Source organism: Embiotoca jacksoni, unplaced genomic scaffold, assembly GCF_022577435.1.
Source record: "Embiotoca jacksoni isolate LCO1_2020_lvr unplaced genomic scaffold, fEmbJac1.0.p SCAF_49, whole genome shotgun sequence".
NCBI classification, from domain to species: domain Eukaryota; kingdom Metazoa; phylum Chordata; class Actinopteri; family Embiotocidae; genus Embiotoca; species Embiotoca jacksoni.
The window spans coordinates 2,038,284-2,058,928 of record NW_027185402.1 but is presented as its reverse complement, the minus strand read 5'-3'; the positions used below and the strand labels follow the sequence as shown (position 1 = coordinate 2,058,928).

The window sequence follows — 20,645 nt, the reverse complement described above, 5'->3', positions numbered from 1 at the left end:
TAGCTTTAATAAGCACCCGACAATCAAGAGAATACATTTTTCTGACTATTATAAAACCTTTTTCTTCCACTATTATCTTTTTAGAGATATTCCTATCCTCCCTGAGCGTGAAGACGGAGAGGGCGAAGAGAGTGCCTCTTACAGCAACTGGAACCAACCAAGGAAGTGAGTTCCAAATGAAACGCGCACAAACGTCACATCTTTGAAGGGAAAACTGGGAAAATCTAGAAAGCCTGCATTGGTACCCTCTGCAGAGTGGAGCTCTTCCGAGAGCCGGGCAAGTCGCTGGGGATCAGTATCGTCGGAGGCCGAGGGATGGGCAGCCGGCTGAGCAATGGAGAGGTGATGAGGGGTATTTTTATCAAGCACGTCCTGGAGGACAGCCCAGCTGGACAGAACAGGACCCTGAAGACCGGAGACAGGATTGTAGAGGTAAAGGAACATGTCGGGTCACAAAAGCTATCAAGTTCATGTTGTTATTTGATGTCATTTAGATTTTTGTGGAGGATTTGAAATCAGTTAAACGACCTGGTTTTGGACTAATAACCTCAGTGTTAAATCATTAAAATGCAAAAGGGAGATTTCAGGTCCCTCACTGACTCCTCGCCTTAATATCTCTATTTCAGGTGGATGGAGTCGATCTGAGAGATGCCAGTCACGAGGAGGCGGTGGAGGCCATACGAAGGGCAGGCAACCCTGTCTTGTTCTTGGTTCAGAGTATTATCCACAGGACCAGGGTGAGTCTGTATAATCGCGTCAAACCAATCCCGTATTCTAAAGGTCATAATTTCCTCACTCTGTAGCTTCTTTTTTTCACCTCATGTAAAACTTTACTGTATCTGCACAGGCCATTCAGGGCATTTTCAAGAGCTAAAATGTACAATATCCAACCCCTGTAGTCTCTCCTGTAGTCTCTGCCTTGTTTGGATGTTCAAAGTCATTTTGAAATCTTTCATGAAAGCGATCACAAACCCTGTGTGGCATATTAAATATTTTAGCAAGTTTTAACCTTTAAGAGTGACACTCATTGAAAATCACCAGATCAACAACATCGTTTGTTGTTTGAAAGTGCCCTCAGGCCTTTAAAGCATGACTAAGTAGTTTCCTGCTGGGGCCGCTGCTGGCTCGCCTCCAGTGTCAGATCTCTCACAGTCAGACACTTTTCATGCACTGTTATCAATGACATATTCCCACATGCTTTCCTCTAACATTCTGGTGACTCATTAAGCATGTAGCAACTCATAATCTAACGGAAGACGAGCAGGAGAAGGACACAAGGAGGGCAAGAATTACATTAAAGCCGCTGTAATCACTATTTTTATGAGCATAACAGAGGGGTTGTTTGTTCTGATGTACCCACAGATAATTGACTGACCCCGACTCTGCAGTTCCCCCCTCTGCTCTACGGAGCTTCTTTTTTTTTTGTAGCATCTTTCAGCTTACTGTTTCCGTTTTCTCGCCAGCAACTGTGCCGTTTTGGTTCCCTCTCATTGCTCTCAGTCATAGCAGGCACCGTGTACTGAAAACTCCCTGTGTGCTTAACACCCAGGACCAAACAGTACCAACTTGACAGCTAACTTAACCAGCCGATTTAAAAGTTAATGATATGTCACTGCTGTGAGGTTGTTGCTGCTTTACAAAGTCAACAAAAGTCTGTTAATGCAGGTTTCGATACGCTGTGGCTCGTTGACTCTAGTAAAGAGGAATTCAATTGATTCAATTTGTTACCCCTGGAGCATACTTAATAACTCTTTTTAATAAAAGTTAGGTGAGCAGATTTATACCGCTCTCGTATCTGTCTGTTAAATATGAAAAACAAGACAGCGGAGGGTCTTTATGCAAAGCTAGCCCTCTGTTAACTGCAGCTTCATACTTAGCATTCCTTTAAAGAGGGTTAAAACTCCCACGTGCTTCCATGAAGTGCTTTTTAACCACAGTTACTACATTACGAGTTGCCTGAAACCCTTCATCTCTGCCCCCCCCCCCCACACAGCTCTCTCAGCCCGAGTCAATAACTTGCCCAGCTCCATCGCCCGCTGTAGAGACACACACTGCCGCTTTCACATGCATGCCACATCACACATGTCAGGTAATCTGTCTTTCTCTTTCCGTCTCTCTCATTTCTAGCGCATCACCTATCCATCACACTTAATCACAGTTGCCTTATCTCTCCTGCCTCCTCTGTCTTTTCGACTCTTGACTGTTAGTGGAGTCTTCCTTTTTAACTCCGTCCTTGACATGTACAGATGTATAGATGTAATGTTTGCATTTATAGAAATAAAGGCAAAGTAGAATCGGAGAATCACTCTGGGAGAAAAAAAGACCTGAAGGTTAATGTTAGTATACAGACATCCTATTCTATTTTCTATCACGGTAACAGACATGGCTGACAGAGGTTTTTAATCAGTGAGTGGTAAAATCAATTTTGGTCATGAGGACAGCTCTGTGCTGAAGGTGTGTAATGCTGACACTCAGTACAAATCAGGACCAGATCCTTAATACAATTTAACCACAGGGGGGGCTTATTGGAATTCCATTGCGACCTATTATAGAGATACTCATCACCATCATTTATACAAAATAAGGGTTGCCAACTTTTTGAGGTTGGTAGAGATTTCTTCACATAATGAAGATGCAAATTTCACCAGGCGCTGTGGACCGTTTCATCAGTCGGAGAATTGCAATGAGAACTGGAGACAGTAAATTCTGCGCATTATCTATTCAGCGCCATTGTGGTGGCCATTGATTCTGAAACGAGATGTTGAGTTTAAATGCTTTTTCAAATTGCCGTGAGCGTCACAAATGAATTCCTTTCATCTACAAACCTACAAATCTAGAATAAAAAGGATGGATGGATAAATACCACCCGAGGTTATTGAGAAAACTGTCATTTTAAATAACCCAGATAGAGAGAGTCCGAGGGCGAACTTCAGGGATAATAATCAGCCCAAATATGTCATGTTTTGTTGACAAAAATCATGAAAATTAATTCATGATTTTCTTAACACTTAAAATCACGTCTAGGCGTAGTGATAATTTATCAAACCACAGTAAGTTAAGATGTATTGTCATTGTGACATTATTTCAACTTATTCTGTTATTTACCATAATTATTAGAAAGGTTGCATCCTGAATATTGGAGCTCATCCACCTGCACAGTTATGTCACTACTACATACAGTATACTTGATATTCTTTTTCTCAAAAATGATAACCATAAACTCGCCATAATGAAGCTCAGGACTCTGTTAATAAATGATTTGATTAGTGTGTGACAGCTAATTTAGAAAGTTAGAAAACTACAGAATGTCATTTTCCTTTATATCCCGACTGATTCTGTCTCTGTGTTGGAGATAAATATAAATAATAAAGTTATCATATCACTGTTGTGCCACATGTACAAATGCTCATGTAAAACCTGGATAGCATGAAATGGCACAGAAGATATTATTAGCAAGCATCGTTAATCTGACAGACTCCACCATAATGAAACTAAAAGTTGTATTTTTACAGCCATCTCCATTTAAATGATCCATTATGTGGGTGAACAAAGTGAAAGAGGTTAAACTAAAGATACATAAACAGTGAGACTTTAAGGAGGTCTGTGTGTGGCTGAAGTTGGCAACCCTGAAAATATAGAAAATAAATAAAGAAGTCATTTGTGCCTCCGTGACTTGAGGAGAACACTTTTCCAATTTACTATAAAGTCACTGAGTCACTGTTCAGTTGCGGCTAAACTGAAATTCATAACAACTGACTGAATAGTTTGAAAAATATCATTTTGATTGGACGATGTGTCGAAGTAATGTCGGCATACCTGCGGTGCCATTTTAAAATGCAGCCGCTGCGGGCCACCTGGAGAGAAGAACCACATGTCCGTGCTGTTCCCCTTCAAGTTTCAAATCTTTCTCTTGTAAGCAATGAATAATCTCAAGGTAGCCTGGAGGAATCCTGGAAACAGAAAGAAGCTTTTCTCAGACTTTTTTCATGTAAAGAAAACGCCTCCATCCAGGAATAATACAATTGTTTCTCATTTAAATAAAACCTGAGGTGATTCTGTCCTCGATGCACTCCCCCTTATTTTTCTCTCTGAAGGGCCTCCGATTCAATTTTGTCAGAAAGGCTCCGCCGTCATATTGAATGTCGTCAGCTTGTTGGTGTTGTGTTGCTTTTAGAAGCCGCCCCTGCCCTTTCTGCAGCTAAATAGCCACCGCGGGTCGAGCCTTTGCTGCACTAATCAAACCTCCTTAGCGCCTGCCATCCTTCAGGTTAGAGCTACCCCGTGTCTGTGTCTTTCACTTGACCCCTACTGCTTTGACGTGTGGAAACTTGAGTTAACGAGCTGCATGATGCGAGAGAAGGAGTGGATGACGGAGTGGATGACGGAGTGGCTGACGGAGAGGCTGACGGAGAGGCTGCGTGGGCGTGTCACAAGCTAAAAGGGGTTAAACGTTGTTAAATGTCAGTCACATTCAGATTTCTGCAAGTTGCTCCAAATAACAAACCTTTTTGGAAAATTATTATCCCAAACGTTCTGCTTCATTTCTGCATCTATCCGTGTGTGTGTGTGTGTGTGTGTGTGTGTGTGTGTGTGTGTGTGTGTGTGTGCGTGCGCGTGCTGCTTTTGAATCCATACTTTCCTCTTATCTGTTGGCATATGTTTGTCTTTATGTCTCCTGTGCTTTTTGCTTTTCCCCTCTGTTGTACTGAGCGAAACGCTAAATCATAGTCGAGGCTTTTACTGCAAGTGCATTTTATTTTCCTCCTGTCAACAGCTTTGAAAGGCAATTTTTTCCAATTATCCCTCAAAACATTGTCCCAAGTGCCTCATTGCCAATGTAAGAAAGACAGCTTGATTAGACCGTCTGCAGTCAACACAAGTAGCACGAGGTGAAGAAATGAGAGATCTTTTTTTTTTTTTGAAGGCGCCAGCTTCTCTGGTCGAGCCTTTTAAGCTCCATCGTTGGGAAGAAATGGTCAAGCTTGGATGGACATGTAGAGCTGGGCACGCTTTTCCACTCAACACATCAATGTTTTGCCATGTTTAAGCGTGTCTTGTGTTTTGCCAAGTTTCCTTCAAGTTAGCTGAAGAAGTGAAAGTTTTCCGTTACTTGAGGATTTCTAATAGCATTTAAATAAATAAATTTTTAAAAAAAAGACGGTTTACTGTAAAGCACAACAGACTCCGCTCGGTTTTAGTCATTCGGAACACTTACGACTTTAAGTACGAACTTATTAATATTTATGGGATTACTGTCTCTGCGTTCCTCAGCAGCGTGATACAGTATCTTTCCCTATCTGGTGACATTGAAGGGGATATCATAAATTCGCTCTCTATACGTGACACACATTCATTTGATGGTCCTCATTGTTATTGTCTGGTGCGGAGTTGAGTCATTTACCTTCATGTCTGTCTTTAACGCTCCAGTCGTCGATAACAGACTCCAGCGAGGAGCGAGCCGCGGCCGTATCAAGGGACAACAAGGACAAGGTTGGTGTTTCCAATTACCCTGCAATGACAACACGCGTCACTGTTCGGTATCTGTCGTAGTCAACTTTCAGAAGGTGTCGCTCACCGCAGTAAGAACCAGCTGTGAAATATGCTTCAAAACAAACTCAGTAAAAACCGCGGCGCGTTTTACATGTGGTTCGCGATGACCTGGAGATATGGCGTGTGTCTGAGTAGATGTAGGTGTCCGTGTTGTCTCCTAAAGTCGTTGCCCTTTTTCTCTTCTCTGTAGGAGGGTGACAGTCACAGTAGACTTTTCCTCCGCCTCTCCCCAACTAACCCTTTTACTCCTACCCCGTTTAAGGTTTGTGGGTCTCCCGTGTTGTGCGTTCCAATTTCCCCCATGTGTGTATGCGTGTACAAATATACTCGTATACCATGATATAGTTCCTGTATTGGATATATTCTAACATGCTGTACATGCATACACACACTCTACCATCTCATCTGCTTGTTCCTGTGTGTTTTGTAACATTTTTTTATCCTTCCCTTTTTTTTTTTTTTTTTTTTTTTTGCTGTCAGTCCTTTCTTTTACAAATATAACTGAATCAATACTAACAACAATGACTGCGGAGAAAATTCAAGATTTCTTGGCTTGATAAGTTGTTTGTATAGAAATTTTATATTTAGGAACAACAATTAAAGTCATCAAAAGATTTGTTGCGCTTGGTCTTCAGGTAAGTGGATTGTGTGATGGGTGACTTTTTGATTGTAAGCATTAATTTAATCATAAATAATGACATCAGTCGTTACCAGGTGATAAAAGCATCAATACTGTAGCTTCAACAGGCTTGCTGGGCGAATTCAGATTACAGCCGATGCCTTAAATTTATGACTCAGCCTGAAACATACTCTGCTAAATCTGATGAAGCTGCACATGTAAACCAAACACAGGGCCTCTTGATTCAAATCGATTTAAACTTTAATGCAAAGATGAAACCCTGTTTCTCCTCTTTACCTTTTACTAATCAACTGTTTTCTGACTCCATCTGCGGCGTGACAGCTGGCGAAGCGTGAAGCGGCAAAGATGTCTCCCACCAGCACCGTCCTCCCCCTACCAGTGGTGCCCCATGTGGGAGAGACCGATACAGACACGCTGACAGAGATTCCTGGCAGACCTGTGGAGACAGTGGAGGAGAAGCAGGAGGAAGAGGAGGAAGAGGAGGGGGGCGAGGAGGAGGAGGGCGAGGAGGAGGAGGATGAGTTCGGATACAACTGGAGTGAGTTCACTTTGGCATTTTCTGAGGTTGTGGTTGTGTATTCCGTCACAGGCCACAGTCAAAATTTGCATTTTGTTATATTTTTTTGTTATGTAATTTCACACTGGACTATCATTATCATCAGTTCATCAAAGTCAATAATTCTCTGTGTAAATGTGACCTGCGATAGGCAGAGTTGCCCGACTCCCCCCTGGAATTGTCACCAAAATAGAAATAACTATGGCAACATGCTGTTTCTGTTTACTTGTTGTAGGGTGCAGTGACACCAAATTGCCACAAGAGGTCCTCCAAGCGACATGTTTGTCTTGTCGGCCAATAAATCCATCCTGCAATAAACAGTCTGCAATAAAAGTGCACTGATTCACATGCTCGAGGTGGTTGTACCTCAGCAGAACCTGAAGGACTCAATGTCCCAATTAGGCTATTATCATCCTGCAGGCACTCTAATGTCAGCTGTAGGATGAACTCACTTCTCCAAAGAGAACGGTGGCAGGCAATCAGCATAAAGGACAGACTTCCAGCCTCCAAACACCTGGGACTGTGGAGAATGTGCCTATGTGTGTGTGTGTGTGTGTGTGTGTGTGTGTGTGTGTGTGTGTGTGTGTGTGTGTGCGTGCGAGAGAGAGAGATAGACAGAGCACATCCTGCAGGAATAAGATTGATGAGGTTAGGCCTGGGGAGGTGAGTTGTGGAGATTAGTACAGGACTGATGGTTCAACAGTGGCAGGGAGCCCAGAACAACAGGAGCCCATTGGTCTGAACAGTGGCTATCTAACACACCAGAGACAGGAGAGGTGGCGAGAGAACGAGAAGAGACTGGAATGAGAACAAAAGAGGCAAGATTGAGACAAAGAGATAGAAGGTGAAACTGAAATAGAAAATTCAGCAGTTTGACATTTCACACTTTTACCGTTTACTTCCTGTGCAATCTGCATCTCAGCGAATACCTGCCCCCGTTTCGAGCACCATTACATGAAATGGTGGGGCTCAAGACAAACCTGGCGCTATTGAGCGGTATTGTCAGCTTACATCTGTCCGCCACGACTTCACCTGCCTCTTTCAGAGAACATAATCCAGCGCTATGGCAGCCTCCCAGGTGTCCTTCACATGATTGAGCTGGAGAAAGGCAGGACGGGCCTGGGCCTCAGCCTGGCAGGGAACAGGGACCGCTCTCGCATGAGCGTGTTCGTGGTGGGAATAGACCCCAGCGGGGCGGCCGGCTGGGACGGACGTATGGTGGTGGGGGATGAGCTGCTGGAGGTGAGATGTGTATTCATCGAGTTTCTCCATCACAAACTATTTTCAGTCTCTCCAGATCATGTAGTTTTATAATTACTGTTTCCATGAGCCATTTTTTTTGTATTTTCTGATAGATCAACGGACAAGTCCTTTACGGCCACAGTCATCAGAATGCATCCTCCATCATCAAGAGCTCCCCATCGAAAGTCAAAATCATCTTTGTTAGGTACAATAAAATGTTTTCTTTTTTTTTTTTTACTAAAACTTCTATTTGAAAATATCCATGGCAACAGCTGCTAAATTCTTTCTCTCTGAAAATTCTTACAATCAAAACTAACCTGTTAAAGTCTATTGTAATGATATTTAAAATCCAATAGAGGGAGCTATTGTAATTCAGTAGACACATCAATACACTTGGCTGTGTCCATATTCAGTGACTGAGAACAGATTCTTCGTCATGCACGTATCAAACTATTATTAGCAGTTATCGAACGAATTGTTAGTTTAAAATCAATAATGCACCAATTCATTAATAATTGACTGACTGACTCTGTAAAAAGATTTACCCACCACAACAGCTCTGTCCCAAATCAACTCGACAGCACATAATTCTTCAAAGCCAGTTGTGAGTACACGTCATACTCACGTTGGAAGAGAATATAACATACAGAAATAAGTCAGCGTAGTAGAAAGTCCTTGGCTTTTATCCAGTAAGTAAAAGAGTATGGAATAGAGATATATCAGCACGGAGTCGGACATATTTGAACCTTGACCTTCCCACTACTCGACCTCGCACTTAACTCGCATCCCTTTCCTGACCGCGGGGGGAAGACGCTGTGATCAGCTCATGTAAATCACCGCTCCGCTGTCTGGAGGTGGAGGAGCAACGATTTACCTGAGTTATGACTCTCCGCAACAGGAACACAGAGGCGCTGAACCAGATGGCTGTGGGCCCCGTGAGAGAGCACGAGGGAGACACAGTGGAGCCCCTCGCTGAGGTACAACCCTGCTTCTGGCTACACACACACACACACACACACACACACACACACTCATACACTCATAAAACACACGTCGCACACACTCCAACAGACACACACCATGGAGCAATTAAAGAGCGTGACGTTCGAGCTGCGTCACGGGCTTTTAAACGTTCAAACAAAAGCGTTCATTTTAGGTCGGGCCCCTCGTGTAATTTAGCTTTTACAACGTGTGGTCTCGGAGTTCCCAACATCCCATGACAAAACCGCAAACAGCGGTGTCGACGCACGCAGCACCGTACTCCCACCAGCCGACAGTTTTATGAGCAGTTTTATTTATTTACTTCAGTGTACCAACTCGCTGCCTGTTTCCTCACAGCCGGAAGCAACTGCTGCTAATGGCGATGCTGAAACCTCAAAATCTGATCATCACATCATAAAGGAGAAGGTGAGACAGTCTTGTTCTTTTGAATTAGCACATAAGGACAATAATAGGAAGAAAGTCTATGAAGCAGTGGAGTAATCAGGGATGTGCACACACGAAAAAAAAAAGAAGAAAAAACAGACAGGGAGCACACAGGAGCAGTCAAGTTTGACAAGCTGCCAAAATGGAGAGAGGAGACAGAAAATAGTGAAGTAAACAAAACAATGAGTGAATGGGAGAGTGAAGAGTTCCAAAGGGACTTGAAGGCTCAGTTCACCCGAATAATAAATAAAAGGGAACATTTTTTTTGTTTCCCTTGTGTGGTGGGGTCTACTTTCTACCCACGCAGAAAGCAGACGACGTTTGTGAAAGGTCATTATTTGATCCTTTGAGCATCATGAAGGAAACTCCATTCGGTTCCACAGTGTTGGAGGGGAAGCAGAAGTCTTACTGGTGGATACTTCACAACCTCAGCTCATAAAACTCTCTGTAAGAATAGTTACCAGAAGGATGAAAAAAAAAAAATGAGGTGAAGTGGCCCTTTAAATGTTGAGTTTTGACTCAAAATTGGCAGGGGAAAAAAAAAAGGGGGGGGGTGGGGGAAGAAAACTTTTCTTTAAAAGCTATAACACCGAGATGGGGAACCCGTTCGGGTACACGGGGTACATAAGGTTACAAGGGATGACGGAGTGGATGCGGCAGCTCATTAATATGATGACAAGCTCAGGAAGCTCTCTCTCAGAACAAAAGATCAGAGGTGAAGGGATGAAAGGTGAAGCTGGAGATAATTATATCTCCGTTAAAGCAATAGAAAGTAGCTGTGCGAGTCAGTCTACATTTCTCGGCTAATGGTAGTATCACTTTTTCATTCTCTGACGACGGTTTTCTTCAACAGGACGATGGAGGACTTGGTATCACTTTTGTGGAGGGCAACACGGACACTGGAGTTGAGATCAAGAGTATTTCTGAAATAAAGGGACACACTGGCAGAGTATGTGCTTACTGCATAGAAAAAAAAAAAAACTCTTAATTACCTCTACTTCTTACCTTTAGCTGGCTTTGCTAATCACAGCTCCTCCATGAATGTGTTGTGTGCAGGAGGGCTGCATGAAACCGGGGGACAAACTGTTGACGGTGAATGGTGAATCGGTGCTCGGGTACACTGTCGAACAGGTACGTTGTGCCATTTGAACCGTTGTTATCCCGCATCACTTCAGAGACAATGTGATTTTGAATGTATTTGAAGTTACGATGCGTGATAAGTAGCAGTAGAATTGTTTAGAAAACAGCCAGAATGTTACAGATGAGGTCTGATTGACAATGCTCATGTCTTTTAGGTCAATTCTCTTCTGGGAAAAGCCAAAGGCCCAATGAAGCTAACCTTCTCTTCAAACGAGACCCCCTCCTCCCTCTCCTCTCCCCGGTCAACCTGCCCGGACAGGGGTTGCTCAGATGGAGTCCTCGCCAGCCTACCCAGCGTGCTGAGCACCGTCCCGACAACCTTGAGTCAGCCAGAGGCAGAAGTGATCACGAGTGAGTCCACGTAGATTTTGAAGATTTGCTTTGCTCGATTTTCCACGTCACCCAACTAACCTCGTTTCCTGCTTACAACGCCAGAAGAATAGATATTTTTGATACGTTACACCTCACCTCTGCTTCGTCTTCTTTAGGTCTCAGTCGCTCATCCACCCCTTCCACTCTGGCCTGCGACCCGACGACCTGTCCCATCATCCCCGGCTGTGAGACCACCATCGACATCTCCAAGGGCCGCACAGGCCTGGGCCTCAGCATCGTGGGAGGCTGTGACACCCTGCTGGTAGGAAAAAAAACAAAAAAACAAATAGGGAAAGAAGCCTGCTGATGAGGCTGTATTACCAAAACCAAAACCTACTGTTAGAACAGTTAGTCTCCCTGCTGTCCCTGAAGTCAAGTATGACGTATTTAACAACACCAAATAAAGCTAACAAATGAAGTATTTTAAAGTTGCATGACTCCACTTTGTCATTTCCCAACCACGATGCCACCCACTTAGAATCTTCGGTGGTGGTTATAACTCGGGTTTGAAATAGCCGTCGCAGCTCGGGAATGTAGGAAATGATGTTGTCACAGCCCTCCTCCTCCTCCTTCTCCTTCTCCTCCTCCTCCTTCTCCTCCTCCTCCCCACCCATGCCATCTTTCCTTCGGCCCATCCATTCTGTCTGCTCAGTCAGGCTTGGGGCAGCGGCTCTTTGTCTGGCCTCGGCCGCAGCAGACAATATCCAGCGCTGGAATGTGACCTCTAGACCCTAAATGACACTCACACTGGAACGCAGAGAAAACACTCAGGAACACACAGAAGCAGAACTCAGAAATGATGTCTGTTTGCCAACAAATGCAAAAAAAACAACAACTTCCATGACCTCATACTTTTAAGAATAATTCCCTGGATTTTGATCTATTTTTTTTTTGCCACTATTTACAGTCCTGCATGCCTTTACTCCAAATAACACAATGTTCTCAATATATTTCCAACAGTTCCTGTGCAACTTCTTCTCCCGTCCTGTACATATTTGCTCTTTTTTTTTCTCTCTCTCTCGCTCTCTTTCTGCAGGGGACCATCATTATCCACGAAGTTTATGAAGAAGGGGCCGCCTCCAAAGATGGGAGGCTGTGGGCAGGAGACCAAATCCTCGAGGTGTGTAGCAGTATAATGTGCATCATATACGACCTAGATTTTAAAAAAAAAATTAAGGAGACGTGCCGTCTGAGTTTTAACACGAAAGCTTAGGCACCGTATCGTTTGATAAGACGAATCTGAGCAACAAATATTTAAAATAGACGTTAGATTATTAATAGCAGCTAAAAAGAAAAAAGAATAATCAAACGGCACTTCAAAGCAACCTGCTTTTTCCTGTTAGTGAGACACCATACTGAAGAATGAAGTGATTGTGATTCAAATTACAGGAAAAGCAGTACAAATCCCGTTTGCATTGTGTGCATTGACAAGTTAAGTATCCGAGCTCAACTTGGATTTGTCCTCCATTCGACCTCCTGCTGTCACAGAGGGAGGGGAGGGTTGGAGCTCAGGAGTTCAGTGATTGGAGCTCAATCAGTGGAACCTCAATTCAAAGGCACACACACGCATGCATGCACGCACACACACACACACACACACACACACACACACACACACACACACACACACACACACACACACACACACCCTTTTGACTTAAATGCCCTCTGCAATTAAAAAATAGGGTCAGAGAGGAAAAGTGGAAAGAGCAGTTTCCCAGTCCACAGCGATGCCATTAGCTGCTACGGGAAAAATCTTTTGCATGTCCATGGTGAGAGCTAATGCGCTATTTCCCCTCCTCTAATGTGGTTTAAAAAAAAAGAAGCAGCTGGACACACAATCCTTAAACTGACAGTTTTGTGGGGAGGCTTTCCTGTATTTAAATTCAAGTGTTTTAACAGTTCTCTACGCTGTGAATTAAATATTATGAACTAGTTTCCACATATCTCAGCACTTTGGGTAACTCAAGAGAACGTTGACAGTCGTGAGAAACTGTTTTAGCGTGACAGTAAATTAAGCCGTTTGAACTTTTTATAGTCCTCTGCCGCAATTACTTCATATTAGGAATAAAAGACTCGGGCTTTGTTACTTTACAATATGCCGAAAAAAAAAAAAAAAAGTTTTGGGTTTATATGAATTTAAGATGCCCCACGTTGCCGCAGAACACGAATTGCACACCCGTCTTTCTGCCGTCGCAGGTGAACGGGATCGACCTGCGAGCAGCCAGTCACGACGAAGCCATCAACGTGCTGCGGCAGACCCCGCAGAGGGTCCGGCTGGCGGTCTACCGGGACGAAGCCCAGTACAAGGAAGAAGACCTGTGGGACTCCTTCACCGTGGAGCTGCACAAGAAGCCCGGACAGGGCCTGGGTCTGAGCATCGTAGGGAGGAGGTGAGAGGCGTTGCTGCCTGACGCGGGTCAATGTACGGCACAGGATTTACTGCAGTGGCGGGTAAACCCTCGCATGAGAAACTAACTGAAAGAAGTGCATTTTCTTTCAAGTTTGCGGTTTAGCTTGGCCAGTTGCTTTTCTGGGTACACAAAAACTGTTAGCATATCAGCATTTTATTTTTGCACCACTTTCGAATACAGGACAGCATTTATGAGTACTCAAATGAAAAATGTATAGATTTAACAGAGGAATAACTAGAGTTGTGTAACCCGGACAACAGTAGTATTGGTCAAATAGTTAAAATGATTAGACAAACAACCAGTAAAGTTTGTAATTGTACTGTTCTTATCTTTTAATGCAGATCGCGGGACGAAAGGTAACCAATTATTTAAAACCCTTTTGCATTTAAATATGGAGGAGCAGAAATGACACATCCGTGTTAAAATAATGCATTTTTAGATCGAATACATCTAAAATGGGATCTGAAACGTCAACGGTTTCAGTTGGCAAAGAAAAGCAACGTGTTTGGTGTTCACGACTGCATTCAGAAGAAATCCCACTTTCCAGCGTTAGATCTCTGCTATCGGCGGATTGTATTTTTCTTCTCACGATGGACAACAGGGGTCATTATAGAATATAGTCATACGATATACACAAGTTGGAAACTCGCAGGAGAACAGGGGAACAACGTGGCAGTTGAATGGTCGCTCGTCTGCCTGCCAAAATGTCTTAACGACATCGTCGGGTGAGTCATCACCTCGCCGGGATGCGTTTGCGTCTCAAGTCATTCTCAGGAGCTACGAGTGGCCGCACCGTTTTATCGAGGGGGCCCGGGTGTAACCGCCCGTTGGCTGTAAAGCGCCAGATCAGTCGTAGAGACGTTACTGAGATCAGAGCTGGCAAATTGCGGTCCATCACATCCATAAAATCCAACGCGGGCTCCTGTTCTCTCCCCGAGTGTTTTGAAGTGTGAAGGTACGCGTCGGGCGGGGCTTCCTCATTCCACAGTCATGTGTGATGAGTGATATCCCCCTCCGGGATCACAGGACCGGCTTGCGCAGACCAAATATGCACGTGTAACTACTGATTGCGCATAGCACGTGCATTTGGGTTTTTAGAACTCTGGATTTCTCCGAATGTTGAAACGCTCGTGCCTAAAAAAAAAAAAAATTTTTTTTTTTTTGGTCCTGCGCTGAAGTTTTGTCAGAAAAACACCAAATGCAGGAAGGTCTAAGTCGACTTCAGGGTGAAAGGCCCACGTTGGGGTTGAAGTTCGGAGAGGTCGGACAGCGGCAGGCGGATCAACTTTTAATCGAGGTTCCAAATTTTCTGCCTCCGTCATTGTGGTTTCGCTACACAAGTGGAAAAAAAACAAAAAACTTAAAATACTCATTCAGGATGGAAAGACAGTAACGCGGACAACCTAAAACCCTCAGCTGAAAAGGAAAAGTGCAAGCTAGCAGTTAGTGGTGAGGCGTTGTGACAGCCAAGTATCGCTGGCACTGGGGATTGAATGGGATCAAGTTGCCGTGCTTCACAGCTTCTGCTTGTTTTAGTCTTTATCCACGTGGAGATTGGCAACTCGAGATATGCAAAGTCCTCAGCGGAGATGTCCATTCAAAAAGGAAAAAGGAAAAAGAGAGATTGGCTTATGATAAGTCATCTTTTCTTCTCCTTGAGTTATCTTTTCCAAAGCCAGCGCTCACGGCAAGCACAGAATTTGACTTTGTCGATCATAAACTGCGGCCTCAAAACCAAAGCAGGGTCAAATTGTGTAAAGCGTGCACGCGACAATTTTAGCTATTAGATATTCCATAATACAAGCTGTATGTAAATGGTTTTCCCAAAAAATTAAAGTCCATCGTTCCATTGGGGGGAAAAACCTGTAATTGCTGGATTAATAGTGTATCAATAACAAGTTGAAAAACAGACTTTTGGAGAATGATTAATTAAAGATTAATATAGCCAGTAGGGGGGGGAAATGCATCCTTATGCCGCATACATGCGTCACGTCAACTGTCACGTCTTCCCACCAGGACCGACACGGGAGTGTTTGTGTCTGATATCGTGAAAGGAGGTCTGGTGGACACCGACGATCGACTGATGCAAGGCGACCAGATACTGTCAGTCAATGGCGAGGATGTCAGGTCGGCCACTCAGGAGGCCGTGGCTGCACTGCTCAAGGTATGACACCCCCCCCCCCCCCCCTCCAAAAAAAAACAAAAAACTGCCTTTCAGACTGAAACCCTGTTCGTGATCACTTGAAAACTTGATGTTGTGCCTTGTGCCGCAGTGCTGCGTGGGGCCTATAAAAATGGAAGTGGGGAGGTTTAAGGCAGGCCCCTTCCACTCTGAAAGAAGGCTGTCTCAAAGCAGTGAGGTAATTTACCGCTTGTTTACCATCTATCAAGGACACGTTTGAAGTAGAAAACTGTTCTAATCTAGTCCTTGGAGGAAGAAAAATAGTGTTTTTCAGCTCATTTCAGCTGCTGAAGAAAAAAAAAACAAAGCTCTAAATGCCTTTGTTTCAGATGAGTGAAACAGACAGCTCCAAGGTGGCCTATCAGTCATGTTCAGACTCTGGAAACCTTCCTGCTGACCCTGACAAACCAAGCAGAAGCCAGGAATGTAAGTACCATCAGATTACAACCATAAAATAACAAGCGGATACCAATCTGTGAGGCATATCAGTGAGTCGGCCGTGTCCAAAAAGGGAAAATGTGGAGGAATCCATCATAACAATGTTTTTTTTGTGGGTTTTTTTTATGTCCTCGCAGTTCCAGAGCATCAGGACACCAGAACTGTAGAGTTCACGAAGGGCCCCAATGACTCTCTGGGTATCAGTATAGCAGGCGGAGTGGGCAGCCCTCTGGGAGACATCCCCGTCTTCATCGCCATGATGAATCCTGTCGGCCTGGCTGCTCAGACCCAGAAGCTCAAGGTACAAGATCCGCAGCCTTTCGACGGTCTCCCCCCCCCCCCCCCTCAGCATTTGGCCTTCAGTAGAATGCAAAACGGAGAATTTGCATACCTCTTAATTCTTGTGTGGGATTTAATGTGAATCTCAATTATCTACAGCAATCTCACTCCTACTCACTTTACTCTGCTGGTGAATCTCGAAGGCCTCCAAAGGTCGACAGCCTACAGCCTCCAGCAATGACCTTCACAGAGAAACTGACAATCGTAACTCTGTTTGACCGAGACTGGAGGAGGACAATAGCCATTGCTGACATAGATAATAAATCTCCCACTCCTGCGTTAAGGGCTCACTGAAATGAACAGGGAGGGATCTTGAATAGTGTATTCATGCTGCTTTTTAATTTCAGTGAGAAATGAGGACTACATAATGGAGTTACTCAGCTGAACATAAGCATAGTTTTGCTTTTGTATGGCATTATGGAATGAAAGCCGTAAACACTATTTGCCAGTGAGTTTTTGACACCATAGAAATCCCATAACGGCGCAGAGAAAGGTTTTCGCCACGAAAAAGAGCCCATTTAACACCGTGCCTCCAAAACGTCATGAGAAAAAAAAAAAGGAACAGGGAGAAATCTCCGCCCCGTGCTGCATCTAAAATCTAGCAACTTCTCTTGGAAAGTGTGAAAAGACAGCTTCCCCGCAGAACGTGTAAAACTGTTTTTCCTCGTGCACTTTTATTTATTTATTTATTTATTTTTAAACAAAAAACTGCTCTCACGTTTCCAGATCGGCGACCGGATTGTCAGTATATGTGGGACCTCCGCGGAAGGCATGAGCCACTCGCAGGCCGTCTCCCTGCTGAAGAACGCGACGGGAACCATCCGACTGCAGGTGTCCCAGAACGCACAACCGTACACGCCGTGTTCCCGTTAGATAACCCGGCGGCCGGCGAGATAACCTGCAGCTCCGCCTGCGCCGTACTCTCTCCTTTTATCTGAGGACAAACTTTTCCCCCCCGAAAGGATGAGTCGAAGGGGAGCGGCGGCGGCGGGCTTTTGAAGTAGCATAAAACTTGTCTCACCCATTCAGCAATGCCATCGTGCTATCAGTCTTTATCTTGACAGTAAAACAAGTCTACCAGACCGTAACAGTGTGTGTGTGTGTGTGTGTGTGTGTGTGTGTGTGTGTGTGTGTGTGTGTGTGTGTGTGTGTGTGTGTGTAGGTGGTGGCAGGTGGCGACACCACTGTAACAGGTCCCTCTCAGGAGCAGGCGGGCGGGGGTCTGACGCCCAGCTGCATTTTCCAGGATGACCTTGGGTATGAAGTTGTTTTTACAAGAGCAGACATTTTGTACTGTGTCGCGACATCCGTCTCACCCCTATAATGTTAAGTCTGTCTGAGGGTTTGTAAGAAGATTATTAGCGGGGGGGTGAGGGGGGGGCAGAAAAGGAAGAGGGCTGCATGTTCTGTTTTTTTGTTTTTGTTGCCAGATGGATGCAGGACAGGAGAGGACAATTTTTTTTTTTTGAGTTTGAATTCGTGGACGGTCCCTAACTTCCTGTGTCTCTCCTTCCTTCAGCCCCCCCCAGTATAAGTCCATCACTCTCGAGAGAGGACCAGACGGACTGGGTTTCAGCATAGTCGGAGGGCACGGCAGCCCCCACGGAGACTTGCCAATTTATGTTAAGACGGTTTTTGGAAAGGTGAGTGGGCTACACGCGACAACAGTTCATCTGTGCAGACCGGATGTGCTTGCGTGGTGTTAACGTAACCCCCCCCCCCACCTCACCCCACCCCACCACCCCCACCCCCCGTGCTTGTGTGTGTGAGTTTAGGGGGCAGCGGCAGAAGACGGCCGCCTGAAGCGAGGAGATCAGATCATGGCCGTGAACGGGCAGACTCTGGAGGGTGTCACTCACGAGGAAGCTGTTGGCATCCTGAAACGGACCAAAGGAACGGTCACGCTCACCGTGCTATCTTAAAACGCAAAAACCTCCACCACGCCGCGTCACGTCCGGGAGTGGAAAGAACTCGGCGTCAGCGGTAATTTCACTCCGAGGTTAAAAAAAAATCACACGTAGCCGCGAAGTTATCCGTTTCAATTAGTTGTTGTGTGAATCTCAAAGGGGGGTTGTTGTAAATCGTTTTAAAAAAAAAAAAAAACACTCCACGACTCTGGATTGAAATATTCACTGGATGCAGCGGCTTGCATTTTTGTCTGCGTTGAGAAAAATTGATTTGACAACAGTGCATATTTCCACAGAGGAGTGGCCTATTTTTTTTTTTGTCTTTCTTTTCTTTTCCAGTCCGAGGTAGACCACTATATTCGGAGCATAAAAACAGCATTACGACGCACCTCGAGGTAATTGGGAGATAAGCGGGATTTAGCCAAAGGCCGCATTAGCTGAAAACGGCATTATTTGTCTGTTGCCGTGCACCGCGGGTCGGCGGTTAATCACACTTTGATTCGTCCTGAAAGGCTGATGCTGCTCTAACTGATGTTAATCAACTTATCATGAAGTCACTGTTCTTGTAGGAGTCGGATTGTGTAAATGCACAGTCAGCGTGTTAAAACTTCTCTGAAGGAAAAGATGTGAAATCCTTAAAGTGTGGTTTGAATGCGTGTGTGTGTGTGTGTGTGTGTGTGTGTGTGTGTGTGTGTGTGTGACCTCTTCACTGAAAAATAGTGCTGCTAAAGCTGATATATTAAGGTATTATGCCACAGTATTTGGACTTTTTTTTAAAGTATTAATTCATCTTTATTTCATGTAAGCGCGCAGAGAAGTAAATGAAATGTTATTTAGGTCCGCGTGGACGAGCGGTTCCGACCGTTTGACTCGTCCCGCGGACGGCGCGCGAACGACCCGGGCCACCTTTGACCTTTTTGTTGACACACAACGAAGTCATCCGGTGTGTCGTTCTGAGCACGTGTCGTGTGGTCTAGTCTCAGAAAAAAAATGTCTCGGTTCTCTCGTCTCCTCACCTGAAATGTGTTTCTAGTGCTGTCCAAGTGACGGTATTGAATTCATCCACACTGAATTAAATAAAAAAGTGACCTTTGGATTCAGTTAGTGATCTCATTTGCATCGTCTTGTACTTTCTTGTTCCACATGCGCCTAAAAACAAACAAACAAACAAAAAAACACTCCTGTTTCAGCCTCCTCTATTTACACAATTATGACCAAAAAAAACAACAACAAAAAAACAGGCCATCATTAAATCATCAAAGACAACAAGCAAACTGAAATCCATCACGTTATTAAATAGATAATAGCGGATGTGCAATTCAGGCCAACTCTCCAAATGCACTACTAGAAGTGTAACTGAAGGCTCTGGTTATTGTACTGTATACCGTCACATCTGCCATACATCAGCCAGATCAATTTTCTCTCCGGGAGATATAAAAAAAAAATAAAAAAAAACAACAACAACAAAAAAAAAAGCAATTTACTGTCACCGCAGGTCACAATTTAAATGAAAGGCGACTGGATCCGAGTCGGGAGCTGAAGTGAGTTTAAATGAAACGTACGCCGACAAAGATTTACAGACCGGAGATCAATTCGGAGCGGCGCGTGTGGTTTTGCTTGAACGAGACTCTGTTGTCACCGGAGACTCGATGAAGGCCGGACGGAGAGACGCAGCTCTCCGTTAAAATACGCCGTCCCGTCTTGTCTGCGCGCTGACGAGCGCAGCTGCTCCTCAGCCGCAAGTCCTCGGCCTAATGAGGCCTGGGGGGGCTTGTTCAGTTTCACCGGGCTGTTTGGAGGAGAGCACTGCAGGTCTTTTATTGTGGAAGTACACGAGCTCAACTGTTGGGTGACTCCTTCACGCCTGCCCCCCCCCCCCCCCCCCCCCATCCCACCCCCACCCAGGTCAGGACCCAAAGCTGGTACCTGCAGCTGCTACGAGCCGAACTACAATCTAGCTGTTGCCCTCCACTCGACAGCTGAGGCCGCCCCCCCCCTCCCTCCCTCCCCACTCCCTTCCAAGCACCTGTTGTTTTAACAGCCCCCCCCCCCCCTCCCCCGCGGGTTTTCGAGGTTACCCAGCCTGCCTCCGGGGGGTTCAGGAGACGCTGCTTGGTTTACACGGGGGGGGGGGGGGGGGGGGGACTCGCCTGCACGGGCCTCTCAGATGCGAGATCAGACGTTCTGAAAACCTTTCCGAGGTCGCGTTCGACCTCCTTCCCGCACGGCGGACTCCGTTCCCGCCGGTCTTTACCTACGTGTCAGAAAGATTAGCGCATGGCGGGAGCGCGCAGCCCTCGGCATTCTTTTCAGTCAGCCCCCCCCCCACCCCCCCGCGCGCCCCGTCGCTCTTTAACAGCCCTTCCTCTCAAACACAATGGTGTCACTGTCCACAACATCGGGGCGGCGGCTCCCCGGTGACGGCGGAATCCGTCCGCTC

General features: G+C 45.2%; 1 protein-coding gene across 8 annotated transcripts in view; it reads left to right on the top strand.

The window, feature by feature from the left end:
- Positions 1-19,305, top strand: part of LOC138210885 (multiple PDZ domain protein) — a 43,975-nt gene extending 24,670 nt beyond the window's left edge. For 4 of the 8 annotated variants that reach the window (XM_069170237.1, XM_069170231.1, XM_069170238.1 and 1 more), the window contains 26 exons: positions 85-165; positions 255-432; positions 627-737; positions 4,175-4,267; positions 5,428-5,490; positions 5,741-5,812; positions 6,512-6,728; positions 7,792-7,988; positions 8,102-8,193; positions 8,887-8,965; positions 9,327-9,395; positions 10,267-10,362; positions 10,470-10,544; positions 10,709-10,904; positions 11,042-11,187; positions 11,962-12,045; positions 13,125-13,318; positions 13,681-13,695; positions 15,356-15,503; positions 15,613-15,699; positions 15,851-15,947; positions 16,097-16,260; positions 17,025-17,129; positions 17,461-17,555; positions 17,818-17,941; positions 18,074-19,305. In XM_069170237.1, coding sequence (XP_069026338.1) covers positions 85-165; positions 255-432; positions 627-737; positions 4,175-4,267; positions 5,428-5,490; positions 5,741-5,812; positions 6,512-6,728; positions 7,792-7,988; positions 8,102-8,193; positions 8,887-8,965; positions 9,327-9,395; positions 10,267-10,362; positions 10,470-10,544; positions 10,709-10,904; positions 11,042-11,187; positions 11,962-12,045; positions 13,125-13,318; positions 13,681-13,695; positions 15,356-15,503; positions 15,613-15,699; positions 15,851-15,947; positions 16,097-16,260; positions 17,025-17,129; positions 17,461-17,555; positions 17,818-17,941; positions 18,074-18,220 — 3,025 coding nt within the window. In that variant the 3' untranslated portion in view covers positions 18,221-19,305. The remainder of the gene's footprint in view (positions 1-84; positions 166-254; positions 433-626; positions 738-4,174; positions 4,268-5,427; positions 5,491-5,740; positions 5,813-6,511; positions 6,729-7,791; positions 7,989-8,101; positions 8,194-8,886; positions 8,966-9,326; positions 9,396-10,266; positions 10,363-10,469; positions 10,545-10,708; positions 10,905-11,041; positions 11,188-11,961; positions 12,046-13,124; positions 13,319-13,680; positions 13,696-15,355; positions 15,504-15,612; positions 15,700-15,850; positions 15,948-16,096; positions 16,261-17,024; positions 17,130-17,460; positions 17,556-17,817; positions 17,942-18,073) is intronic. The other 4 variants (XM_069170234.1, XM_069170233.1, XM_069170232.1 and 1 more) reach the window with 4 other exon arrangements.
- Positions 19,306-20,645: the final 1,340 nt, after the last annotated feature.